This window comes from Thamnophis sirtalis, unplaced genomic scaffold (genome assembly GCF_051295495.1).
Source record: "Thamnophis sirtalis isolate CommonGarterSnake01/CBP01778 unplaced genomic scaffold, rThaSir2_p1.2 scaffold_12, whole genome shotgun sequence".
NCBI lineage: Eukaryota > Metazoa > Chordata > Lepidosauria > Squamata > Natricidae > Thamnophis > Thamnophis sirtalis.
In genome coordinates this window covers 23077087-23101887 of record NW_028261392.1, presented here as the reverse complement: position 1 = coordinate 23101887, position 24801 = coordinate 23077087, and the positions used below count along the sequence as shown (strand labels likewise).

General features: G+C 38.3%; 1 protein-coding gene across 1 annotated transcript in view; it reads left to right on the top strand.

The window, feature by feature from the left end:
* Positions 1-204: 204 nt before the first annotated feature.
* Positions 205-24801, top strand: part of UGGT2 (UDP-glucose glycoprotein glucosyltransferase 2) — a 65012-nt gene continuing 40415 nt past the window's right edge. Inside the window, exons 1-11 of the mRNA XM_014055273.2 lie at positions 205-373; positions 5184-5266; positions 12421-12551; positions 14298-14410; positions 15126-15300; positions 15773-15869; positions 16278-16350; positions 17804-17904; positions 20116-20215; positions 22578-22638; positions 24493-24584. Coding sequence (XP_013910748.2) covers positions 228-373; positions 5184-5266; positions 12421-12551; positions 14298-14410; positions 15126-15300; positions 15773-15869; positions 16278-16350; positions 17804-17904; positions 20116-20215; positions 22578-22638; positions 24493-24584 — 1172 coding nt within the window. The 5' untranslated portion in view covers positions 205-227. The remainder of the gene's footprint in view (positions 374-5183; positions 5267-12420; positions 12552-14297; positions 14411-15125; positions 15301-15772; positions 15870-16277; positions 16351-17803; positions 17905-20115; positions 20216-22577; positions 22639-24492; positions 24585-24801) is intronic.

The following is a 24801-nucleotide window of genomic DNA, read 5'->3' as shown; positions in this document are numbered from 1 at the left end:
CCGGGCCGCTGTTGCGTTCGTCGCCGATTGGTCCAAGGAAAGTTCCAATGGGAACCGCGAGACCCGAAGGCTGGTCTGAAGGAGGCGGGAAAGCCGGGAAGGAGCGAAAGGGATTGGCTTGCAAAAGAGAGATCCAGTGGGGTTGAAGCTTTGCGTGGCAGCCACTTCGGGCAATTCCTCCCACCACCACCTTTTTTTTTTTTTGGGGAAAGGCAAAACTCGTCAGGATGATGGCCGGACCGATGCCGCTTTTTGTGACCGGGATGCTCTTCTTTAGCGTAGGGTGGCCAGGCGCAGAAAGCGCCCCGCGCAAGGCGGTGACTGCCCGGCTGGCAGCCAAGTGGCCGACGACCCCGCTGCTTCTGGAGGCCAGGTGGGTGCGTTGGGTGCGTGGAGAGGGGTCAGCGCCGGAAACGCTGAGTGCTCTTCCCGAGAAAGGCTTCCTCCGCGGTGGGCATCAGGCTTAGGTGGCTCCCGGGCGTCCTAAGCGCCTCCTAGCCTCTTCCCCAAATTCGTAGAAAAAACCGAGGAGACGAGAAAAAGAGTCAGTCCAGCAAGTTAGAGGGGTGTGTGAAAATTGGAAGGCGAGTGCCTTCCAGATGTGTTGGTACTGAGTTCCTTGTGTGTGAATGAAGACCTCAAAAAATGAGCTGCAGGATATTTATTGTTGCAATTACAGGGACTCCTCGACTTATATCCATTTACAGTTACAGTGACGCTGAAAAAGTGACGTTTTTAAAATAGAATAAAATAGAATAGAATAACAGAGTTGAAAGGGACCTTGAAGGTCTTCTTATACTTCTTAATTCCTCTAAAAACACATAATAGTTTAATGGTTCATGTGAATCAGTTCACTGTGTCCTAGATGTAATCTTGCCCATGTTCAAAACATTTTCACTCTATAAGACAGATTCTAAAAATTGACAAGTAACTGAGACTAAGGGATTCGAATAGAATAATAGAGTTGGAAGGGACCTTGGAGGTCATCTAGTCCCCCCCTGCCTAGGCAGGAAACCCTACACCACTTCAGACAAATAGTTATCCAGCATCTTCTTAAAAACTTCCAGTGTTGGGGCATTCACAACTTCTGGAGGCAAGCTGTTCCACTGATTAATTGTTCTAACTGTCCGGACATTTCTCCTCAGTTCTAAGTTGCTTTTCTCCATGATTAGTTTCCATCCATTGCTTTATTGTTCTACCCTCAGGTGCCTTGGAGAATAGTTTGACTCCCTCTTTTTTGTGGCAGCACCTGAGATAACGGAACACTGCTATCATGTCACCCCTAGTCCTTCTTTTCATTAAAGTAGACACATGTTCATTGTGGTATCTCTGTGATCATGTGATCAGAATTTGGCTACTTGGCAACTGACATGTATTTATGCCGGTTGCAGTGTCCCGGGATCATCTGATCACCTTTGCAACTTTCTGGCAAAGTCAATAAGGAAGCCTGACTCACTTAAGAATTTACCAACTTAACAATTGTGACGATTTGCTTAACGGTGGCAAGAAAGAGTGTAAAATGAGATGAACCAAACTCATTTAACGACTGTCTTGTTTAGTAATGGAAATTTGGGGCTTAATTGTCGTAAGTCAAAGACTACCTGTATTATCCCGCTTTTTGCTTGGAGAACTCAAGAACACTTACATGGGTCTTCCCATTAGCAACCACGCATAAGATACAATGACATCATGCAAATTGGGTAGTTTTCATCCGTTGCATCATGACACAAGGGACATACAGAACATTATTCACATCATGTAGACAAAGAAATCAAACGTGTGATGACCAATCTGTTTCTCTCCATGGGTCTCCTCTCAGCAGCGACCTCATGAGGTAGGTCAGGCTGAGGGAGACTGACAGAAAATATACAATGATCTCATAATTACAGTAGAAACTTGAATGCGGCTCCCTTGCCCCAATCTAGCGTTAATGATTACACAACATGGATAGAATAACTTCTGCAACTATCCTAACAAAACACAAAATTGAGCAACCAAGGAGAGAGTGCATTAAGATCTGATTTGGGATTAGATTTGATGATGGAAGTTCACTGGATGTTTGGAGCTAAATACTTTCAATCCAACCCATTTCAGGGTTGCTACTTGGAGGAGAAGGTGGAATAAAAAACAAATAAATACAATGCATTGTTTGTCAGCAGTTATGTCTGTTGTATTGTCTTTATTTGTTATATTGTATGCCTGTTTTTAAGAAGGGATGCGGTGGCTCGGTGACTAAGATGCTGAATTTGTTGAACAGAAATGTCAACAATTTGGCAGTTCGAATCTGTAGCGCTGAGTAACGGAGTGAGCTCCTGTTACTTGTCCCAGCTTCTGCCAACCTAGCAGTTTGAAAGCATGTAAAAATGCAAGTAGAAAAATAGGAACCACCTTTGGCGGGAAGGTAACAGTGTTCCGTGCACCTTAGGGGTTTAGTCATGCTGGCCACATGAACACGGAGACGTCTTCGGACAGCGCTGGCTCTTTGGCTTTGAAACGGAGATGAGCACCACCCTCTAGAGTCGGGAACGACTAGCACATATGTGCGAGGGGAACCTTTACCTTTATGCCTGTTTTTGGGACCAATTCCAGGATATATCCCAAAGACTGAAATTTTAGGAAGATTATTTCAAAATAAGAGGTTTGAAGTTGCAAATTGCTAATTAAATACCATAAAGTATTAATTTCAAAGTTTTTCTATCTTCAACTTCAACTTTCATTCAGTATGCTTATTTTAATCTCCATATTACTATTTCCAAAAGGAAGAGACAGTAAAGTGATGAGTAGGTGTTGTTTTTACAGGTCCTGTAATTGTGTGTGTGTGTGGGGGGGGGGATATCAATATTTGTGGAATTGAAATCCTGGGACATGTTATCTACTGAGTGTGGAAAAACAGGCAAATGATGAAACATGTAACACAACAATATAACTCAAATGTGCCTATATTGTACTTGTATTGTGACTTGCAAGTACCTAAGCCACAAGCTTGTGCCATGAAATCATAATACATGTTTCATCTTTTTAATGAAACTCCCTGTTGCTGTAGATGTCTTGTCCTATGAATTCCAATATCTTAGGACTTCTTTTCCAGTAATTTTCTCTTGGTTATGATGAATTCCCAGAATTTTTAGCCAGTATAATGAACAGCTATCTTGACTAGAAATTATAATATAACACACACATGGAAGGCATTATAAGGTAACATAATGCGAGGAAGAAATCTTCATTTTCAAAATTGGTACTTTGATGTTGGTTCTTTCCATGATATTTCAGTCTTTGCTTATTGCTACTGTTCATAAATATGGGTATGAACACACATGTTTTTATATTCAACCATGTGTAAAGTAATCCTACTCCTGCCATGAAGAGTGAAAAAAAATACTTTCTCTAGTGCTCAGATGATGTATTGCCTAGCAATCAGTGGTGTAAAGTTTGGCAGATTATTGTTCCTTCCACTGACCTCAAAATAGATGCGAGTTATGTCTTAGCAATAAACAAGTCAACTTACCTGCCCTCTGAGATTCTTTTGAAAAGTTTGACATTGGTTAAAAAGTTTGCTTCTATTAATAATGCATAAGTTTCTACATTTTCAATAAAATAAATCATAAAAATCCAGCTGATCCCTTAATTTTGAAGTTTGTACTATTAATGTAGGTAGACTGGAAAAATGGGCTGTGCTTTTATCAGCTCAGCTAATATACACAATTATGATTGATGCCAAGCACTGTAATTCATCCATATTTGAAGGACTACAGGTCCCCATCGACTTCGGATTGGATACAGAATAAATTAATCACTGAAATAAATAGTGCATGATGGAGCTAGTATGGCCAATTGTTGGCTAGATATACAAATCACATTCATCAGTTATTTATTATTCAAGGTATAATGCATATATTACAATTAACCGAATTCATACTATATGCTGAGTCGAAGTCAAACAATTCACATTATGGCTATGTGTGAGCCAATTAATTCTGTGCAAAGATGTTTATACTACTAATATACATTGAGCAGTGAAAGGTAGGAATAGATATTAGAGGCAGAAAAAAAGTATTACTATGCAAATTACAATGTTATTTTACGGATTTTATCTAATTAACATCCAATGAAATCTCTGTACATGTAAAATTTACAGATTTTGATTCCAAGTCTCTGTTAGCAGTCTATATTCAGTAGTCTCAGATACTATGGATATTGTATGTGTGAAAGAATGCAGAACTTCCGTACTTCTCATATTGTGGTATTCATCAGCCCAGTTTATGTTACTTGTCTAGTGGGTTCTCGGCCAGCTGAACGTTATCATTCTGAAATGTTTTTATGAGGGTGGCTATTATTAGACTCAGTAATTGCACCTCTATAAAGACCCTAATGGAGGTCTTTGCAAAACAATCCTAAGTATGTTTTCCCATATAGCCATTAATTTCAAGTAGAATTGAAATTATTGAAAACTATCAAGATGCATTTTACAGGATCAGAGATCTGTTGTCCGCCTTAGTTCTTTTGACTTCAATACAGTAGCGTTACATATATCTTTTTTCCAGTGCCTTCACTTGAATTATTAGCCTGTAGTATAGAAAACATTCCAAACAAAGCTATATAGTTGTAAAGTATTTCGAATTTTGAAAATTTAATGAGGTATTTTGACTTACAAAATAAACACTTTATTTTTTCTTTCAAAATCAGTGGTAGATTATGTGTAGTCACCGACATACAACCATAATGGAATCTGCCCATTACAGTGAGATGTTATGACGGTCATAAAATGAGTCCTCATATGATTGGATCAAATTTTAGAACTTTTTCGTGGTAATTACTAAATGAATGCCGCATTGTTTGATATGGAGCATTTTTGCAGAAAACTGAAGTAAACGCCAGTTTTTGACAAAAAAAAGTAGTAAATTGCAGTCATGTGACCATGGGATGCTGCAAACAGCCATAAATCTGAGCAGATAGCCAGGTGTCCCAAATGCAGTCACATGACTGCAAGGGAGAGCAGCTATCAAAACTTTAAACCAGGTAATATCAAGTACGTTTTTTTGGGTGGGTGGGTGTCTATTGTAACTTCACAGTTATTAAGCGACCCATCATATGACAAGGACTCCCTGTACATTCTTATAAATAATTAGATTTAAAAATGTATCTGTTATGAGCTATATTAATTTTTAAAATATATATTTTAACAGTGAATTCATTGCAGAAGAAAGCAATGAGAAATTCTGGCAGTTTTTGGAAACGGTGAAAGAACTAACAATCTATCAAAAAGGAGGTAAGCAATATACATTGACAAATCTTCATATGAATGGCTACATAATTTAAATCTGTATTTCAATATGAAACATACAATAACAGAGTTGGAAGGAACCCTGAAGGTCATCTAATCAGACTCCCTGCACAAGCAGGAGTATCTATACCCATGATGGTGAATCTATGGCATGAGTGCCGGCAGCACACAGAGCCCTCTATGAGGGGACGCCAGATGTTGCCCCAGCCCAACTCCACCGCACATAACTTTGGGTCTCTGCTGCTCATGCACAAGGGGCGGGGCGCATGTGCTAGAGGGCACTCATATTGCATTTTGCAATTTGGGCCTGGAAAGCCTCCTGCACCAACCTGGAAGCCAAAAATGAGTGAGGGGGGTGGGGGGCATGCTCTGGGGGTGAGGGAGCACCAGGGGTCACACTTATATGTGCGGGGATTGTGGGGCATGCGAGGTGGTGGTGGTGCATGTATTTTCTTGCCTAAGTGTAAAACCTTATTTTTATCTACAGTGAATTTCATGAATTGCATAAGATCCAGTGTTCAAATCCCTTGAGCTCCATCTGGATCTTTAGCCTATATTCTGGGGTATTGGCTATTCCTGCCGGCTTAGTTTCATCTGCAAATTTGATGTGTTCCCCTTCTATTCCATCATCTAGATTGTTCATGAAGATATTGAAGAGTACTGGGTCTAAAACTGAACTTTGGGGTACCTCACTACTTACTTCCTGTTCACTCCATGTGGATGTAGTTCCATTGAGGACTACATGTTCAGTATGGTTTGTCAGCCACTTACAAATCCATCTGGTGGTGATTCTATCTATCCCACATTTTTCTAGCTTACCAAGAAGTAGGTTGTGATCTACTTTGTCAAATGCCTTACTAAAATCTAAGTATACTATGTCCAAGACATTTCACTGGACTACTAATTTAGTCACTTTATCAAAAGACAGATGGGGAGGAAGCTAACCATCAGATTGCAAAAACACAAGTGAACGGTCAGATGGTCAGACCCAAACTCATTGGTAGCCTCATACTGTAATGAACAATGGTATATATTCAGTTTTGCAGTATTAAGATTGTTGGACAAGCAAGCACAAAAACAGCCAAGGAAGTGATTGAAGCCCGGGAAATTGGCCCTAGTACTCATCAGATTAAAAAGGAAATTAATATCCCTAGCAGAGGCTTCTCCAGTTATTTGGACTATAGGATAGGAATGGAAGGTAATGTAGTGCCGAGGTGGCGCAGTGGTTAAATGCAGCACTGCAGGCTACTTCAGCTGACTGCAGTTCTGCAGTTCGGCTGTTCAAATCTCACTGGCTCAGGGTTGACTCAGCCTTCCATCCTTCTGAGGTGGGTAAAATGAGGACCCGGATTGTTGTTGTGGGCAATATGCTGACTCTGTAAACCGCTTAGAGAGGGCTGAAAGCCCTATGAAGCGGTATATAAGTCTAACTGCTATTGCTATTGCTATTGCTAGTTTCAATGTACCTCAAGAATGCAACATTGGTAAAAGCTGCCCCAGTCATTTTACAAAACCCAGCTTCCATCTTTAGTGGTTATGATATACATATATGGTTTTTTCATGTATAGCCAGCCCAAAGCATGAAATGCATATTGGAACAGATCCATGGGGCACAGAGTCATTAAAAGAGAATGAAATGAGTTGCCCTGGATTGAACAAGAATTTAAATGGCTTATTCTATTTTAACAAATGGTATAATACTAGGACTAAAATTAAGGCCTTTATTATCTAACTCAAATGTTAAAAGGCAAATTTTTACAAAGAACAAAACTAAATTAACGTAAGTATGGTTGAAAATAAATGTCCCTCAGTTATAGAAAACCTCTATAGGCACATGAAGAATTCCGAGGCAACAGGAGGACACTGCTTCTTTTTTCAAGTTTCATTTTAACTTTTGCCAATCCAAAGATTATATGGAAAGGGAACATTTCAAAAGATGGGTTGAAGATGAATTTTATCTCTGTACCGATGCCTGTCGAGACTGCCATCCTGCTACACCAGCCAGACTTCACCAGATGCCAGCCTGCCATGGGATGAGGGAGCTGGGGGGAGGTAGAGGGGAGGCTGGGATGAGGGGAATTGAAACTACTCTTTGTGAGTCCCGTGGGAGCTGCTGGCCATTCCAAGGTCATGGAATGGAATGTGACACCATCCAGCCAACCAAGCCAGAGACTGCTACCAAAACAATTTGTCTGAATGTAATTGGATAATTTACTGTAAGATAACTAAGAGAACTGTAGGGAGAAGCGAAAAGTTAACCAGATACATTGGGTATGAAACTTCAGTTCCAGCTTTGCTATTCTGTAACTACTTGGCTTTAGTAAGTATATTTTTGTTAACAATGGATTTGAAAGTCTTTCTTTTCCAACTAACGAAGCTAGGACACTTGACATTGCCTCTATTTCAGGGGTGGGTTTCTCGCCCCGTTCCAACCGGTTCGGTTGGAACGGGGCCGGCGGCGTCCTCATGCACGCGTGCGGTGCACGCATGCGTACTAGCATCTGTGCGATGCTCCAGCTGCTCCTGGAGGATCGCGCAGGTGCTGTATGCGTCCTGCGCATGTGTGGAAGCGCAGAACTCGTCAAAACCGGGTAAGGAGCGCGGGCGCGCGGGTGGGCCCTTCGTTACTTACTTCCGGGTTCTCCGACCAACCAGTTCGCAGGGACCGCCATGAACCGGTTGAAACCCACTCCTGCTCTGTTTGAAAATTGGAGAAGGACTAGCCCAAAGTTACCCACTTAACTTCTGTAGCAGAGGGAGAGGGAAGCATGACATCTTCATCATTTCCCATTTAAAACATTAACCAGTATATCATACTTTAGGCACATTTTTAGCATAGATCAGAGGTGGGTTTCTGCCGGTTCGGCCTGGATCGGACGAACCGGTAATGGTGGTGGTGGGAGGCTCCGACCACCCGGTAGTAAAAAAAAATGGAAACCCACCACTGGTGTAGATCTGTTAAATAAATGCATGAACAAGTTTCTTTGGTGGATGTAAGAATGGCTTATTTTTCCCTTGCAAAGGATGAACCTGTGTGAATTGGGACGTATGTGCCTGTACATTTATTTCTCTGAGTAGCAACAATTGCTGTGACTACCATTAGGGAATGATTGTACCCATCCTCTATGTTGCCTTAGGAAAAGAATAAGTTGTAAATTGCTCTCAAATTCTCTATCAGTGAACAAAACAACATGTAGAACATTATACAAACATAACATAGATAGTATTATGCCAAACAATGCCTCTGGAGGCTTGCCTAAGTAAATCTTTATACGGTTTCAACAAAGTAGTACAGATTATTTTGTTCAGGTAGGCCTTTGTTTTGTATATGTATGTATTGATTTTTCAGTGTAAATGTGTTTTATTCCATTTTCATTTCGTACAGTCACATATATACTGTGCATAACCGGGGCTATATAACATTAAACAATAAACACAGCCATTCCTCTTGTCAACAATACCCCCCAAAATACAAACCCAATGTACCACTTCGACCCTCCATACACCCTTTCTTTTGCCCCCCTCCAACTTTCCTTCTTCCCTCCAACATTCCCCTCTACCCTACTTCCCCTCCCCCTCTATCACTCTCTCTCCCAATACACTCCCTCCCTTCCTTCTCACCCTGCCTCCAATCCTCTCTCCCACCCTCTCTACCCCTCTTTCTTCTTTCCCTCTACTCCTCCCTTCGGTGTATTTCTACTATCTATCAATATATTCAGCTTGTCCTATTTTTACACTAGAATTAAAGAGCAACAGTATACAAGTGCAATCATGTTACTATGTATTGATTTTTGTTGGTGAAGCTAAGCTGCTGATTTTTCTAATTTTTATTGATCTTGGTTTTTATGACATCTATCTTTTTTTAAACTCCCAGAGTTTTGGAACTGGGAGTATATGAACAAATGAATGAATGAATGAATGAATTAGTGAGTGAATTCCTCCCCCTAAATCATTCATGCTGTGTTTTTATACTTATTTTAGGGGTTGTCATGTTTATTTCTTAAATTTCAAGGGGGTAGTTCCCACTCTCTTTGTAGGGCATTCAGATGGCCTTTTGTACCCTGTAATTTTTTTCATTAGTTATCTGCTGTTCCTGTCACTTCTCATCTCTGATTGCTGACACTTGGCTGGCCAATTGTTTCTTTCTTTAGATCCTTCCTCTTTAACCAAACTATTTTGCTGTGCCTTGAATGCCAGAACTGATTAGATTTAATAACACACTTTATTATTCAAACTTTAAAGAACAAGTTGTGATTGTATTCGTGAGAAATTTGCCTTGCTGTGTTTTGTATTTACCGTATTTTTCAGAGTATAAGACGCACCTTTTCCCTCAAAAAAGAGACTGAAAATCTGGGTGCGTCTTATCCACTGAATACAGCATTTTTTGCCTCTCAAAGCCCAGCCCCCTTCACCAAATTGGCCGTGCATAGCCTTATGGAGGCTTTCAGATAGCTCCTGGGGGCTGGGGAGGGCAGAAATGTGCAAAAAATGGGCCATTTTTTTGCTCCATTTTGATCCCCCAGTCCCAAGGGGCACATTATAAGCCTCCATAAGGCTATAAATGCCATTTTTTAAAATGAAAAACGGGCCCGTTTTCGCGAGGGTTGCAGAGTGCAAAACCTTTTTTTAAAAATTTGCCTCTTCAAAACCTTGGTGCGTCTAATACTCCGGTGCATTTTACATTCTGAAAAATATGGTAGTCAATCCCAGATACTGGGATTGGATTAGTCAGATTTCTTGATGGCTGAAAAGTTAGTAATATAAAGAGATTTAAAAAAAATAATTTTGCTATGGGAATCAAAATGAGAATTATAGTCAAATGTTCAGAATGTTGCAGACTCTTCAATCATGCTGATTGTGATCAGGTTATGTTTCTAATTATCTCCATTCATGTAATTATGGATTTGCTTGAATGTTGGAAAAATATTTCTTTTAATAAAGCTGTAAAGTTATTTTTTTTATCTCAGTTGTTATCAGATTCAAAATCATATTCAGCCAACCTGTGACAAATTGTCAACTCCCAGAGATAGCATAATGGAAATGCTCAGGACATGTTACAGGATTCTCCATTTACATCCAAAGAAAGAAAGAAAGGAAGGAAGGAAGGAAGGAAGGAAGGAAGGAAGGAAGGAAAGAAAGAAAGAAAGAAAGAAAGAAATAAAGAAAGAAAGATATAGAGATGGATATGGATATATAGATATAGATACAGATACAGATATAGATAGATAGATATAGATATAGATACACACAGACACACACAAACACACACACACACACAAGCTAAATACCACTCACTCATCACAAAATCTCCAGAAATGTAAATCCTACAAACTTGAAATTTGGCGCATATGTTCCTCTTGGCTTCTAGGTGCTTGCTAAGAAATGATTTTTTGAAATGACTATCAGATCATTAGTATTTCTAATACAGTAATTAACACTCTCTGATGCTAAAGAGTTCTACTTCCCCTCCACACCTGAAAAGAACTCCGTTCTAACTACCAGTTGCCTTATATTAACACGCCCTGATGCTAAGGAGTTAGACATTCTACTCCCCCTTCCCACTTGAAAAGAACTCTGTTCCAACTGCCAGGTTGCCTCACATTCTGTTACCTCAGTTCAAACTGGCAGACGTTCTACTCCTTCACTCAGGAGCAGATTGGGGCTCCTTACAGTAATAGATGTCAGTACCTCACCAAAATATCTATACCTTCCACCTATGGAACTGCTTCTAGACTCATGGCGGTGGGAGCGATATTCCCTTATGTGTTTCAATCACTGACCACCAATGAGCCAATGGATTGAACTGGAGTGAACTGGATTTTTCTTGCATTGCCTGATCACATAGCTTCGTCGCAAAGTACGAGTATCCAGCTAGTTGGATTATAACAGATTACATATTGGGAGTACCAACTAGTAGCAAAACCAAGCTGATCTTGGCTGATACTGAAAATAGTAAGCAAATACAGTTAATACTGGAATGGGAGAATATCAGGAAATGCTAAGGGCTGTAGGCTAGATTGGATACTCAAGAAAGGAAGAAAGTAATACAACCACTTCTGTACTATTTTCAAAAAACTAGATGAGCGTGTTCTCAAGGGAGATTTATATCACACTTATCTATAGTTAGTGGGCAAGAAACTAAACATCCTCACAACTCTACAATTTTTCAGTATGTAAAGTCAAAGAAAGAACAGCCAAGATGTAGTGGGTGAACTTTAGACATAAAGTGTGTCCTGGATTAGATATTCTCCCATTCTCATGTCAAATTGTTACATGCTCAAAATGCTTTATTCAATAAAGCAACAGTAATTTAATGTTTCAATTGTTGTGAGGTTGGTGTTTTCATTTTAATTGTTATTCCTTCAGGACCTGCCCAGGTGTTCAGTTAGGTTTGGAATTGTAATTGTTGTTTGTGAAAAGAGAGTCATGTCCATAATCAGTTTGTGGAAACAAAATTCCTGTTTTGTTTCCTTCAGTTTATGCTGCCATGAATTCAACTTTGTGGGTTTTCACTTTTACACGTGCATTTTTACGTTGTCTCTTCCTCCACATTATAGGTTTTCTTTTTTCATTTGATAATTTATTTTGCTGCTTTTAATCTACTCAATCTGTGAGAGGATTACGGTTCTGTGAGAGGATTAAGGTTACCTAAAATGTCAACAGTTTGTGGAAATATTTTGGAGAACCAGGCAAACAGTAAAATAATTAAAACAATAAAAGCAATTGTTGAGTTATACAAAGGGATTTCATATCTGCCTTGGGTTCAATCACATAGAAACAGCTCTCTATTCAGTGCAGATCCACTATGACAAAGGTGTCAAACTCAAGGCCTGAGGGCTGGATCTGGAAATAGTGAAAGACCGGCCTGCAGTGCCTCTGCTAGTGAAAATAGAGCTCGGGAGGGCTGCGGGAAGCCCTCCCGAACTCAGTTTTCACTGGCAGTGGGTTGCAGGAGGCTGTTGCAGCCAAAAACAGAGCTCGGGAGCCTGTATAAAGTTGTACACTGTGTACACCAACTATAAAGTTGTACACTGTGTTGGCAAGCTGCTGATATTGAAAGTTGAGCACCAAAAATATTTTGTTTTGCCCAGATACTTTATATTTCACTTATATTTATTTTTCTTTTTTTTTAAATACAGTCTCAGAATATTCTTATTATGACTTGCTCCTGAAGAAAGCTGGGCAGTTCCTGTCAAATTTGCAGATTAATCTTCTGAAATTTTCTCTTTCCTTACGGGCATTTTCCCCAACTATCCAGATGTCTCAGCAGGTGTGTAAAATTAGCTGTTCATACTAGGTACCTGTATATGGTTACAGTTCTCAAGTTATGTCATATGAACCACCTCAAATAGAAACTTTTTAAAAAAACATCTCCCTTTACTGGCTGTCTTCACTCAGCAAGCAATTCTCTTGCAGATGTATCCCATGCGCTTTAGATGACAAATGCAGGGATGAAATCCAGAAGGTTCTGACAGGTTCTGGAAACCAGTAGCGGAAATTTTAAGTAGTTCAGAGAAATGATAGCGGAAATTTTGAGTAGTTTGGAGAACTGGCAAATGCCACCTCTGGCTGGCCCCAGAGTAGGGTGGAAATGGAGATATTGCAGTATGCTTCCCCTGCCATGCCCACCAAGCCACGCCCACTAAGCCATACCATGCCCACCAACCATGCCCACAGAACCGGTAGTAAAAAAAAATTGAATTTCACCATTGCTTCAATGGTTCACTTAATCTACCTGTGAAGGCTACCTTGTAAGCACCAGTCCTTAGCCAAGAGGACAGAGGTGGGTTCCTACCAGTTCGCACCTATTCGGTAGAACCGGTTCGTCAAATCTACCGAACTGGTTAGAAGATGTTCCACCAGTGGACCCGGAAAGCAGGCCACACCTACAGAAGAGGTTCCAAAAATTTTTGAAACCTACCACTGGTCCTTGGATATGATTATTCTACACTATCATGCTCATATTTATAAAACTCAGTGCCTCTGTGAAAGGTAAGGATGACTACTGCGTTTGTGGTACAATCAGAACATTGCGTGTGTTGAAGTTGTTTTAACACAAACCAAAGATGCCTTTTAAAAACCAACAATTTTTGAAACCCACCACTGCATGAGGAGTCCTAAGTGGAAGTAGCCAAGAAGCAGGCATCTGAATGATCTTTTCCTCCAGGACTTCATTCAGAGTTTGTGAGAAATAGATTTCCACTTGGCCTCTACAATGTAGGAGAACCTACGAATACAACTTTTCTTCATGTTATATATTATGGAGGAGTCAGAGAAGGTGCAGTTTGGTACCTTTTAGTTGAATCATATAAGTATCTTATAAAGCTAAGAATAGAGACTGAATTACAACACTGAATTACAACTTCAAGTGTCCCATTGGCAGGGACATTGTTACCCTTATAAAATGCACCCATGTTTCCAAGTTTTGAATAACTTTGATTTCAACCCTTTGATTCCACAGTAGGATACTATATCTTTTCAGAAAAAAAAACCACTTACCTGAGCTTCTACACAGAAAAATAAATTCTTTATTGTTTAGAATTAACCAATTTGCTTTTAAAGATCCAAATTTCAAGTTTGTTCTTGCTCTGTAGTGCAAATTTTCAAAAATAAATTTAATCAATAGAGTCTGACATTCAAAAAGGTCCTATTTATAATTAGCTGTATAGAAATACACCAGCCTCAAATAAGTTTCAGCAATTCATAAAATCAGCTTTTGAACGTTTTACTTTCTAAAGCGCACTACAATTATGGAAGCATGTTGAACCATTTGTTTAAAACTTCTCTATTGTTCTTTTGCTAGGCTAGCGATATGGATGATGACTGAGTCTGGAAAAATTGGTGCATTGTTCTTTCCTGGGTTTTGAATATGTTTATTAATTTTTCTCTCACATGCTTAGCACTTAAACAAGAGACACCTAGCAGTCGATGAACTATTTTAATCAAAGTAGGCTTCTTTTTTTGTACTATGAAAATGAGAGTGTATTGCCATTGAATATAATTGTTGAAATATTAGATTGCAGTTCTTGAGCCACCCCCAAAAGGATGCAATGCCTTTGTGGTTATCCACGGGAAAAGCACCTGTAAGACTAATGAAATTAAGAAGCTACTGATGACAGCGCCATCAAGGTGAATGTAGTGAGCTATATTGAATGATTGTTTTAAAAATATAAATACATTTTAAGCTCTTTACCCCATGCAAAGTGAACATTAAATGCAGTGATATGCATTACTCATGGTACCCACTAAGATTTAATCAAAGTCCTCCTATTTCTTGACTCCCCAAAAGCAGGCTACTTCTTTTCCAAAAGTTGGTAGATGTCTTTCCTGACTTTTGACTGACTCTGTACCAGTAGGCTTATCAATACTAATCTCTCACAATACACATATTGTTCACTCGGTGACAGCTTAAACCAAATGGAAAGGAGATGGAGTGAAATCCAGGTCACTGAAGCAATATTATTTTTGTGTGCAAAATAATATGATTCTCCATCAAGCAAAATAGGAAACATGGATAGTGGGCACATTTTATTCAATAAAATAAATATTCTTCCTCTAGCATTGGATTTTCAACCAAGCATTACTCAAACTACAGTTGATATTGTTCATTAGTCTCTAATAACTTCATGTTGCACAATAAATAAAATTGCTTTGTTGATGCTATTCCACAACTAGTTACAATCCAAGTATCATATGATAGTTCTTATCAACACAACAAAACTAACTTTGATGTAGATAACTTTTAGAGTTGCATGATGACATACTTTGGTAGTTGTCGCTTTTTGGTACATTCACTGAAGTATAATCCATACTGAGCAGAACATTATTTTTTTCTTAATCAAAGGCCCAAACCATATCTCTTCAAAGGAGATCATAAATTCCCTATACTCAAGGAACCTGCTGTGGTCGTGATCCTTTATGCTGAAGTGGGTACCAAAGATTTTGCCACATTTCACAATGTCTTAGCTGAAAAAGCCCGAAAGGGAGAATTTGTTTACATTCTTCGACATTTTGTCAAGGTAGGTATATGTGGAAATGTTATTGTTAGCTAACATTAGAACAAAATGATTTCTTTCAAGCTTCCACTGTGTTGCAGAGTTGAATACTTAAATCTTTCTTTAGATTCCCAAATTGTGTTCTACAGAAGACACTGAAACTTTATTCATTCATTCATTCATTTTCTATACGTAGTTGCCCAACTCAACCAGGTGATTCTGGGCAGCTTAAAATTTTAAAATACCAAAGCAATTAAAATCAATTAAAAGACATTAAAACAATTAAAAACATCCATAAAATGAATAAGTATAAGCAGCAGCCGTGATGATTAATGAATTAATTCTGAGGGAAGAATATTCCTTAAGTCAGTTCCTACTGCAGAAAAAGCCCCCCCCCCTCTGTTTCTGTCTCTCTCTGTCTCTCCCTCCCTCTCTCTCTCTCTTGTTTAGCAATGATTTCATAACACTTTTTAAAAACTATGCATGTTTAATCCAGAAACGTAACACTGAGAAGATGTATTTGTCCGGATATGGTGTGGAACTTGCAATAAAGAGTACAGAGTACAAAGCAATGGATGAATCTCAAGCTGAAGGTACGTTTTTCTTCCCTGTTGCGGTATAACTGGAAATATTAGGATAAAATATGTGTCAGGTTATTGAGACAGTAAACTTTTGCATAGCCCAATGGATAATGGAAGATAATGGAAAATATGTTATTGGGGCAGTAATTCAACTAGTATTTGTTTTCCAGACACATGGTCTTAGTTCGTTTGGGGGGAGATGGCAAAAGTAGCCACAGCACTGAGAATCAATATAGTAATGTACATTTGTAATTTTTTTGTAGATGGAAGCCATGTGAATTGTAATGTACATCAACCATAGGCTTCTGATTCTTTTTAATGGAAATCTTGTCTATAATTTCCTTTTGCTCATTTTGGAGTGGGAAAACAATCATTTGCAAACTGAATATGTTGTCATATTTTCTTCTGATGTATATTTAGCCACAAGAAATAGAACAGAGGAAGAAGATAATAAGGATAGTGAAGTCCAAGGATTTCTCTTTGACACATTAACGTAAGTTGATTTCAATTCCAATCTTTCATTTTACATTTGAATAAATGAGTGATTTTATTATATTTCAAAGATTAAAAGAATTGTACTGAAAAATCTATTTATGATATTATAAGTGTGCCATTCACTTAACAACTCTGTCAAGAAAGGTGGTATAATGGGGAAAAACTCAATTAAACAGTTTCTCATTTGGTAACAGAAATTTTAGGCTTAATTGTGGTTGTAAACGGAGGACTACTTGTATGGCTAAGCTTTGAGATTACTAGTATCTATTACAAATAAACCGTTCCAAGTGCCTCATTTGATTTATACGAAGGAAAACATCAACAGAATAGCTTCATAGGACATCACTTATATTTTTAATAGTATAAATCTAAGTTCAATAAGTTATTAATTCGCCTTATACTTTGCATTGGTGTATTTTGGGGGGAAAAGGAACAATAGTAAAGAAGAGTCCTAATTTTAGCAAAAGGCAAAATTTTATTGACATGCTTCTTGGTTTATTATTACTGTTTTCTTTTTATAACTTTGATTAGTCTGTTGTTTGCATTCTGACTATAACATGAATAAATATTTAAATAATTGTCATACAGGGGAAGGGATAGACTTGTTCTCTCATGCCCTAGAGGACAGGGCCAGAACAAGTAATGGAAATAGACCGTGGCATGGAAATGGACTTAAGTTGGATATTAGGAGGAATTTCTTGATGGGAAGAACTTCCAATCAGTGATAATGGCTGACTTTGTGAAGTGATATATTCCCCTTCACTGGATAAAGGCTGGATAACCATCTGTCCAAAATGCTTTAGCAAATAATGCACCAATCAGGAAAGTTGGATTTAATTACCCTTGAGATCCTTCCAGTTCTATTACTCTTTATCTGTAATAGGTACTGCGAACTAGAACAACCAGACACAAGGACAGTTTTTCCCACATGCCATCACTCTGCTAAACAACTAATTCCCACAACACTGTCAAACTATGTAGTAAGACTGTATTAATATTTTTCTCATCTTTTCTGTTATCTATCTCCTTTTCTACTTATAACTTTGTTGCTTGTATCTTAATGATTTATATTTTTTATTTAGTTTCTTAGTATGATTTATGTTGATTCTATCACTAAGTTTGTATCTTATGATTTATGATGAATGCATTTTTATGATAACTATGATCATGATTCATCACTTATAGCTTTTATGTACAATGAGAATTTAAGCACTGAAGACAAAATCCTTATGTGTCCAATCATACTTGGCCAATGAAGAATTCTATTCTATTCCACTCCGATCCAATCTAATCTAATCTAATCTAATCTAATCTAATCTAACCTAACCTAACCTAACCTAACCTAACCTAACCTAACCTAACCTAACCTAACCTAACCTAACCTAACCTAATATAATCTCCTATGTATAAATGCACTTTAATTTTAACTTTGTTTATATTTTATAAACCAGGGAGAACCATCCTGATCTCAAAGACAATCTGAACGAGTTGAAAAAATACCTGATTGAAAGCAGTGATAATACAGAGCCTTTGAAATTGTGGGAACTAAAAGGTATTGCTCATTATACTGGTTTTCATCTTTGTGAAATACTATGTGCCAGTAATAAATCCATGTTACAGTTGGAAACCTTGTCTGAATGCTATTTGTTAAATTTCTTTTGTCAGACAGGAAATTGCAGGAGAAATACAACTAAAATATCATTATTGTATAAAGAACATAACTACCTTGGTTTTTTAAAAAAAATAAGGTATGGCCTTTCTGTTCAGCTGGACTTTTTTTGATGCAAAGGGGACTGAAAAAAGAAAAGATTTACATAAATTTCCTGTGCCTGAAATCCAAACAGCATTTTTTTTGTTTACTGTTGCTGTTAACAAATCATAAGAATAGACTGTGAAATCTTTTTTTCCTTTGTAAAATAAAAATGAATGCTACTTTAAAAGCTATTTTGTCAACTTCACAATACGACAATGAGGGAAATTAACCATGAAGTTTGCAGAATATTAGGGTTTTTTTCATAATAACATGACAGCTAACGTATATAATATGTTATCTTTCTCCCTTTTAAATTATTAGTCATTATTTCTTTTAACTTTTTGCAATATATATACATTGGTTAGCAAAATGGAAACAGTTTTTATTGAAGAAGCTAAGATTTATTGGTCTTAATCCATCTGAACTTAATCTTAAACTAAATTTCATGTATTTAGGACAGAGAGCCAACCAATGTTTCCAATTTGTGCTTTTATTTTCTTCCTGAGTTTCACTTTGGACTGTAACAAAGTACGATTTGAGTGTTTATGTGAGACCCTGTGGTTTAGCGCAAACCCAGAACATGACTTGATACTGTATTTCAGTGTTTTTCAACCTTTTTTGTGCAAAGGCACACTTTTTTCATGAAAAAAATCACGAGGTACACCACCATTAGAAAATGTTAAATTTTTTTAACTCTGTGCCTATATTGACTATAGGCAGGTGTTTTTCCCACGGCACACCTTACACTATGTCACGGCACACTAGTGTGCCACGGCACAGTGGTTGAAAAACACTGCTGTATTTGACACAGAGAACCTTAATAATCTTTATGATTCAGACATCCTAATCTATTTACCTGTGGATTAGGGTGCACAAAACATGCTAAATCCTCATATGCTTTCTTTGGGGTTTGTTTATTTTATAATCAGGTTTAACACATTTTATGAATCTAGTGAAGTCAGTGAATTTTGCCTGATTTTATGACCTTTTGTGTCATATTCCTTAAGCAAATTGTACTGTTATTAAATGGATCTGGTTTCTCCTATTGGCTTTGCTTATTGGAAGTCCCTTGGGAAGGTCGCGCATGGTGATAATGCTAGGACATTGTAACCATTGTAAAAACATGCCAGTCGCCTAGCGCCCAAATTTGCAAGGACATTGCAATAGTTGTAAATGCAAGGACCAGTCATCAGTTACTTTTTAATGTGCTGTTGTGACTTTGCGCAGTTAGTCTTTAGAATAACAGAATCATAGTTGGAAAGGAACTTGGAGGTCTTCTAGTCCAACCCCCTACTCAAGTAGGAGACTCTATACCCATGATGGCAAACCTATGCCAGAGATGCCACGCAGAGCCGTCTATGCTGACATGCATGCCGTTGCCCCAGGTCAGATCTCCGTGGTGTTTCTTTTGTGAGCTTCTGTTTCCCTGCAAATGACAAAACAGAAGCTCATTAAAGAAAAATATCTCATCTCTGGCTATGTTGCCGGTGTTGGGATGCCCTGCCTCCTGCTGGCCAGCTGGTCTTTGGGTCTCTGCTGTGCATGCACACATATCCATGCATGTGCATATCCACACATCTTTGCACATTAGCATGTCTGTGCATGTCTGTGCATGCACACATGTCCATGCCTGTGCATATCACACATGTTTGCACATGCACATATCCACACATGTTTGCACATGCACATTTCTGCACATGTTCGTGTATGCACATGCATGTCTGTGCATGCACGTGTTCACGTGTGTATGCGTGCGTGCACGCATTTCAGTTTGGGAATGTGCGTATGCGCAGTTTGGACACTAAACTGTCTAAAAGGTTCGCCATAACTGCCCTATACCATTCTGACCAATGGCTGTCCAATCTCTTCTTAAAAACCTCCGGGGGAGTCCCCACAACTTCTGAAGGCATGTTCTGAAGGCAAATGCTCATAAGTCGAAGATTACCTGCATTGTTTACAAAATTTCGAATGTAATATGAGGTTCTTTGGCAACGCTTTATTCTCTTTCAGATATTAGTTTGCAAGCAGCGTCTCAAATTCTCTCTGCCCCTCTTTACAATGCATTAAAAGTAATGAAAGACATCGCACAGAACTTCCCGGTAAAGGCCAGGTACAATTTATTTCTGTGATAGTCATATGAATGTTTGGATTTTGTGCTTGTTTATCATCGTGATTTATTTTAATTTGCCTGAGGATGATGTGTTTTGTTATTCCCTTTTTGAAAGCTTGAAAGAAAACTGAGAAAATCCAGCATGTAACTATGAATATTCAGTCATTAAAAATTGTCAAATTTAGGGAATAATACTGTATATTGCAATGATGGATTTTTGCAGCTTTCTGTTCCAAGTGATGTTACTTCCTATCTTTCTGAGGCATATATGCTATTTCTAATGTTACCAGGCTTTGATGTTATTATATTGGACTTTTTATTGTATTTTGTATGTTAAATGTAGTTTTCAGGTCTTATTCCATCTACTTTCACAGCAGTCACTATAGATGTTCTAAAAGAATTGAATGCCTTTTTCTACTGTTCCAACAGATAAATAGCCTATTACTACTGCTTGCCATGTCTTGAATCCCAAATCCTGCTTGGTGCTAGTTGATTTTACAAGACCCAGCTGGCATTAGTTTTTGAACTACTGCAAGAACTTTCTGTAGGAACAAGGCAACATAAGCTTGTGCTATTGGTATTAGACATGACCAGTGGTATGTGTAATGCAGAAACCTGAATAACAGATATTAAGTAAATAAATAAATTTGAGTAATACACTATTTTGATCAAATTTTCTCCTAAAATTGCTCGAGGTACAATATTATGAAAGTTTACTTGGAAGTCAGATTCACTGAGTTTGATTTAAGAAAGTTGGCCTGTAGCATAAGAATAATGTTTATAAATTCCACATAAAAGAGAAAAATATATACATGTCCATCAATTAGCTATTGTAATTGTATTTGTTAAGGTCTTCTGAGGAACCGTGAAACCTTTTGATGCATGTGAGTTCAGTGGTCTCATGCTGATAAATTAGTTTGTTTCAAAATAGCTACTTCGATATTTGCAGTAGTGCACTTAACATATTGGACGCCTGAAGGGAATCATTTTTTAATACCCCCACATTCTTTGTTGCTGATGGTGCAGGAGTTTAAGGTATCAGACTAGAAACCAGGAGGCTACGCGTTCTAGTCTTGTCTTAGCCTGGCTGGGTGATGCTCTTAGCCCTAGAAAGAAGAAACTAGCAAGCCAGTTCAAAAGAAAAGGCAGGGAGTCATTGCTAAGAGTCAGAATTGACCGAAGGTACAATTTTTCCCCCTTCATTGCTTCTACACCACCACTCTCTGTACACGGTGCAGGTAGCAATGACCTGATTTCACACCAATTTCTGGCATCCATCTTTCTATAGCACCTCCTTATTGCCCACACCTACTGCTCATCGCTATCAGCATCAACTTTAATAAGCTCCTGGATATCTGTGAGGCATATTGGGGGATATTGTGCCATCAGAAGTTTGGGAAAACGAAATTGAACAAGATGTGCAACACTGGAAATTTTCATTTCAGTCGCTGATTGGGTGTAGAGAGCAAATGATGAATTCAGAAATCAGATATTAGATAAACAACCATCAAAGGTCATGATGATCTATATCTCTCTCCATTAATAAGAAACACATCATCTCCACAAACTATATGACAGTACTACTATTTATGAGTGGCAGTAGATTGCATTTTCCCTAGCAAAAATAAATGTTTTTCCCTCCAATTGATTGGAGAGGGGAAAAATATCTCAATACAGAGCATGTGGGTCCTTGGAGATAAATATTAATTTAGTACTTATTCTATGCAGGGTTTTGAAATGATTTAATACAGTTGCTCATTATTACATATTCAGGTAGGTCAGAATGTAGCATTGCAGGCTACCTCCGTTGACTGCCGACTGCCAGCAGTTTGGTAGTTCGATTTTGACAGGTTTATGGTTGACTCAGACTTCCATCCTTCCAAAGTTGGTAAAATGAGAACCCAGATTGTTGGGGGCAATATGCTGACTCTGTAAACTGCTTAGAGAGAATTGCAAAGCACTATTGTATTGTTGTATTTTATTTTATTGTATTGTATTGTTATATTGTTATTGCTATGTACTGTATATCAAATGAAGTTGCAAAATTTTAATCAACTGCCATTTATGCACAAGAATATACAGTACGTGGGATTATTCTGGATAATCTAAAATGGTCTGATGTAGTAGCAAATTGCCATTAAATTTAAGTAGGAACTTGATATTTCTACTCTCATAGGGGCAATGTGTAGAGGAGGAAATGAGCACATGAGCCCAAGGTGGATCAAGATTCAGCCATGTAGTTCTATAATCATGGTTTAGTGTTAACATCCACACTGAGCTGTGATGCACTTTATTGATGAATAAATATTTAAACGCAGAACAATTACTGTACCTAGTAATTTTTTCACATTTTTTTCTCCAGATCCTTGACTAGAGTGCTAGTAAACCAGCAAATGAGAAAAGAAATAGAAGAAAACCAGAAGGTTTGTACTTGTTCTTTTTAAAATATGAAATGAAAGAATGTACTGTCTACTACTAGGAGATGAGAGTCAGTTTGATGCAATGGTTTAGGCACCAGGATAGAAACTGGGAGATGGTAAGTTCTAGTCATAGAACTTAGCCTAGAATCAGCTAGGTAACTGTTTTGACCCAGCTCCCAAACACGGCAAACCCTCTGCAGTTAAATCAATGATTCCTTTATTAGGAGCGCCAACAGCCCAGCAAAAAGTTTCTCTCTCTCTCACAGCAGGGTACAAGTCTGTCCAGCAGGGAGATGTCTGCCACACCTATTCATCTCTGCTCCCTGCCTTTTATCCCCAGAGCTAAGGTGGGGCTTCTCTAGCAGCGGTGGAGCTTCCATCCCAAGGATCGGCCCATAGATTTTCACTGCCCTCCTCTCCTCTGCCTTCTGCGCATTCGTGTGTCAGGCACTGAACCCAGCTGTTTCTCCTCTTCCTCATCAGCCACCTCCAGATCTGGGGTTGTTGATTCTCCATCTGAGGGCTGATGGACTCTATATCTGACAGCTCCATTCCCTCTTCCCCCTTGGAGCTCTCAGGCTACCTTGATGCTGACCCTGACTCCATCGCCTCCTCCTCCTCTGATTCAACTGTTGTAGAGGCCAACAGGCCACAACAGTAACCTTGGGCCAATCATTTTCTCTATCTTAGAAAGGAGGCAATGGCAACCTACTTCTGAAAAATCTTGCCCCCCCCCCAAAAAAAATGCAGAGACGTGTCCAGAAGCTTTATAAAGAATTGAAATTGTCATAATTACTTATTTGTTACTATAACAAATACAGTGCTTCTGACTGAAGCATTAAAAAAAAAATCAGACCTGAGAATATTTCATAATATGCCATCAGACAAATTTGATTTGATATCAAATCAGAAAGTAAAGCAATATCATTTTGTCCAGGCTGGTCTTCCCATTGAGGAAGATGGAGTGACCTCCTTTAGACTGAATCATGGTGGGATAAAAAGGGGACAGAATCAGACTTTCTAAACTGCTATTCCCCCGGTTGTGGACTGCTTGTGAATGTTTGGAACTGTAGCCAAATACATCCAGAAGGGTCTAGGACAACTTGACACAGCCAACTCACCATGGCCAACTCACCGTGTGCCAACTTGCCATGGCCAATTTGCTGCAGAGCAGTTTCCTGCAGAACAAGAGTTACATTAATATTGAACAAATAGTGGAATACAATAATTAAAGAAAGGATGCCAAAGGAAGGACCAAATGAAATGTGAATGACAAACATAATATTTTAAACATTATTTTAAATAATTGAATTGAATTGAATTGGGGCACATTGGCTATGGTGAGTTGACTGTGGCAAATTGGACATGGTGAATTGGCCACAGCAAATTGTCCCATTCCACATCCAGAAGGCATTGGGTTGGAGAAGGCTGGGACAGATGAAACCAGGAATTGCAGCAAGATTTTTTTAACTCTTGGATTTAAGAGGAAGGAGCTGTCCTAATTTATTCAGATAATTAAGATACATTTCATGGCAAATATGGAACGTGAATTTTGTGGTCCATAATTTATCAAACCAGCTTTAAACATATCTGATGGAAACTGTGAATATGTAATTATCATTCAATCTTCTAAAATCTCATTAAGGAATATTTAGTATTAGATTTATTTTGCAGAAATCAAGAAGCTCTCCTTATCTTGAAAAATAAGTAGGATGTTAAAATTGATTCATTTCAAATGAATATAGCATTGCTTCCATTTGAAGTATGTTAATATCCCAAATATTTGTTTACTTGTTGGTTTGTTTTTTTTAAAAAATGGCTAGTTAACTCATGGCAAACTTTTCCTTTCTTTTCCAGCGTCTGCATGAATCTCTTGAACTTAAGCCTGGTGAAGCACATTTATTTTTAAATGGCCTTCCAATAGACTTGGATCTTCGTGATCCCTTTAGGTAAAATATTTTGCAGTTGGTTACCATCCAGAATGCTCAGTTGTCTGTATTTAACTACTCCTTACTCCAAGACAAATGTTGATATCTTGTTCTGTAATGAGTAGTTCAGAATGGGAACCAACAAATAGTTGGTGAATGCTGTTAACTAATTTATTACATCGCCTCCTTTAATCTCTAAAACAGTAATTGTTCAAATCAGTACTGTAAATGTAAGACA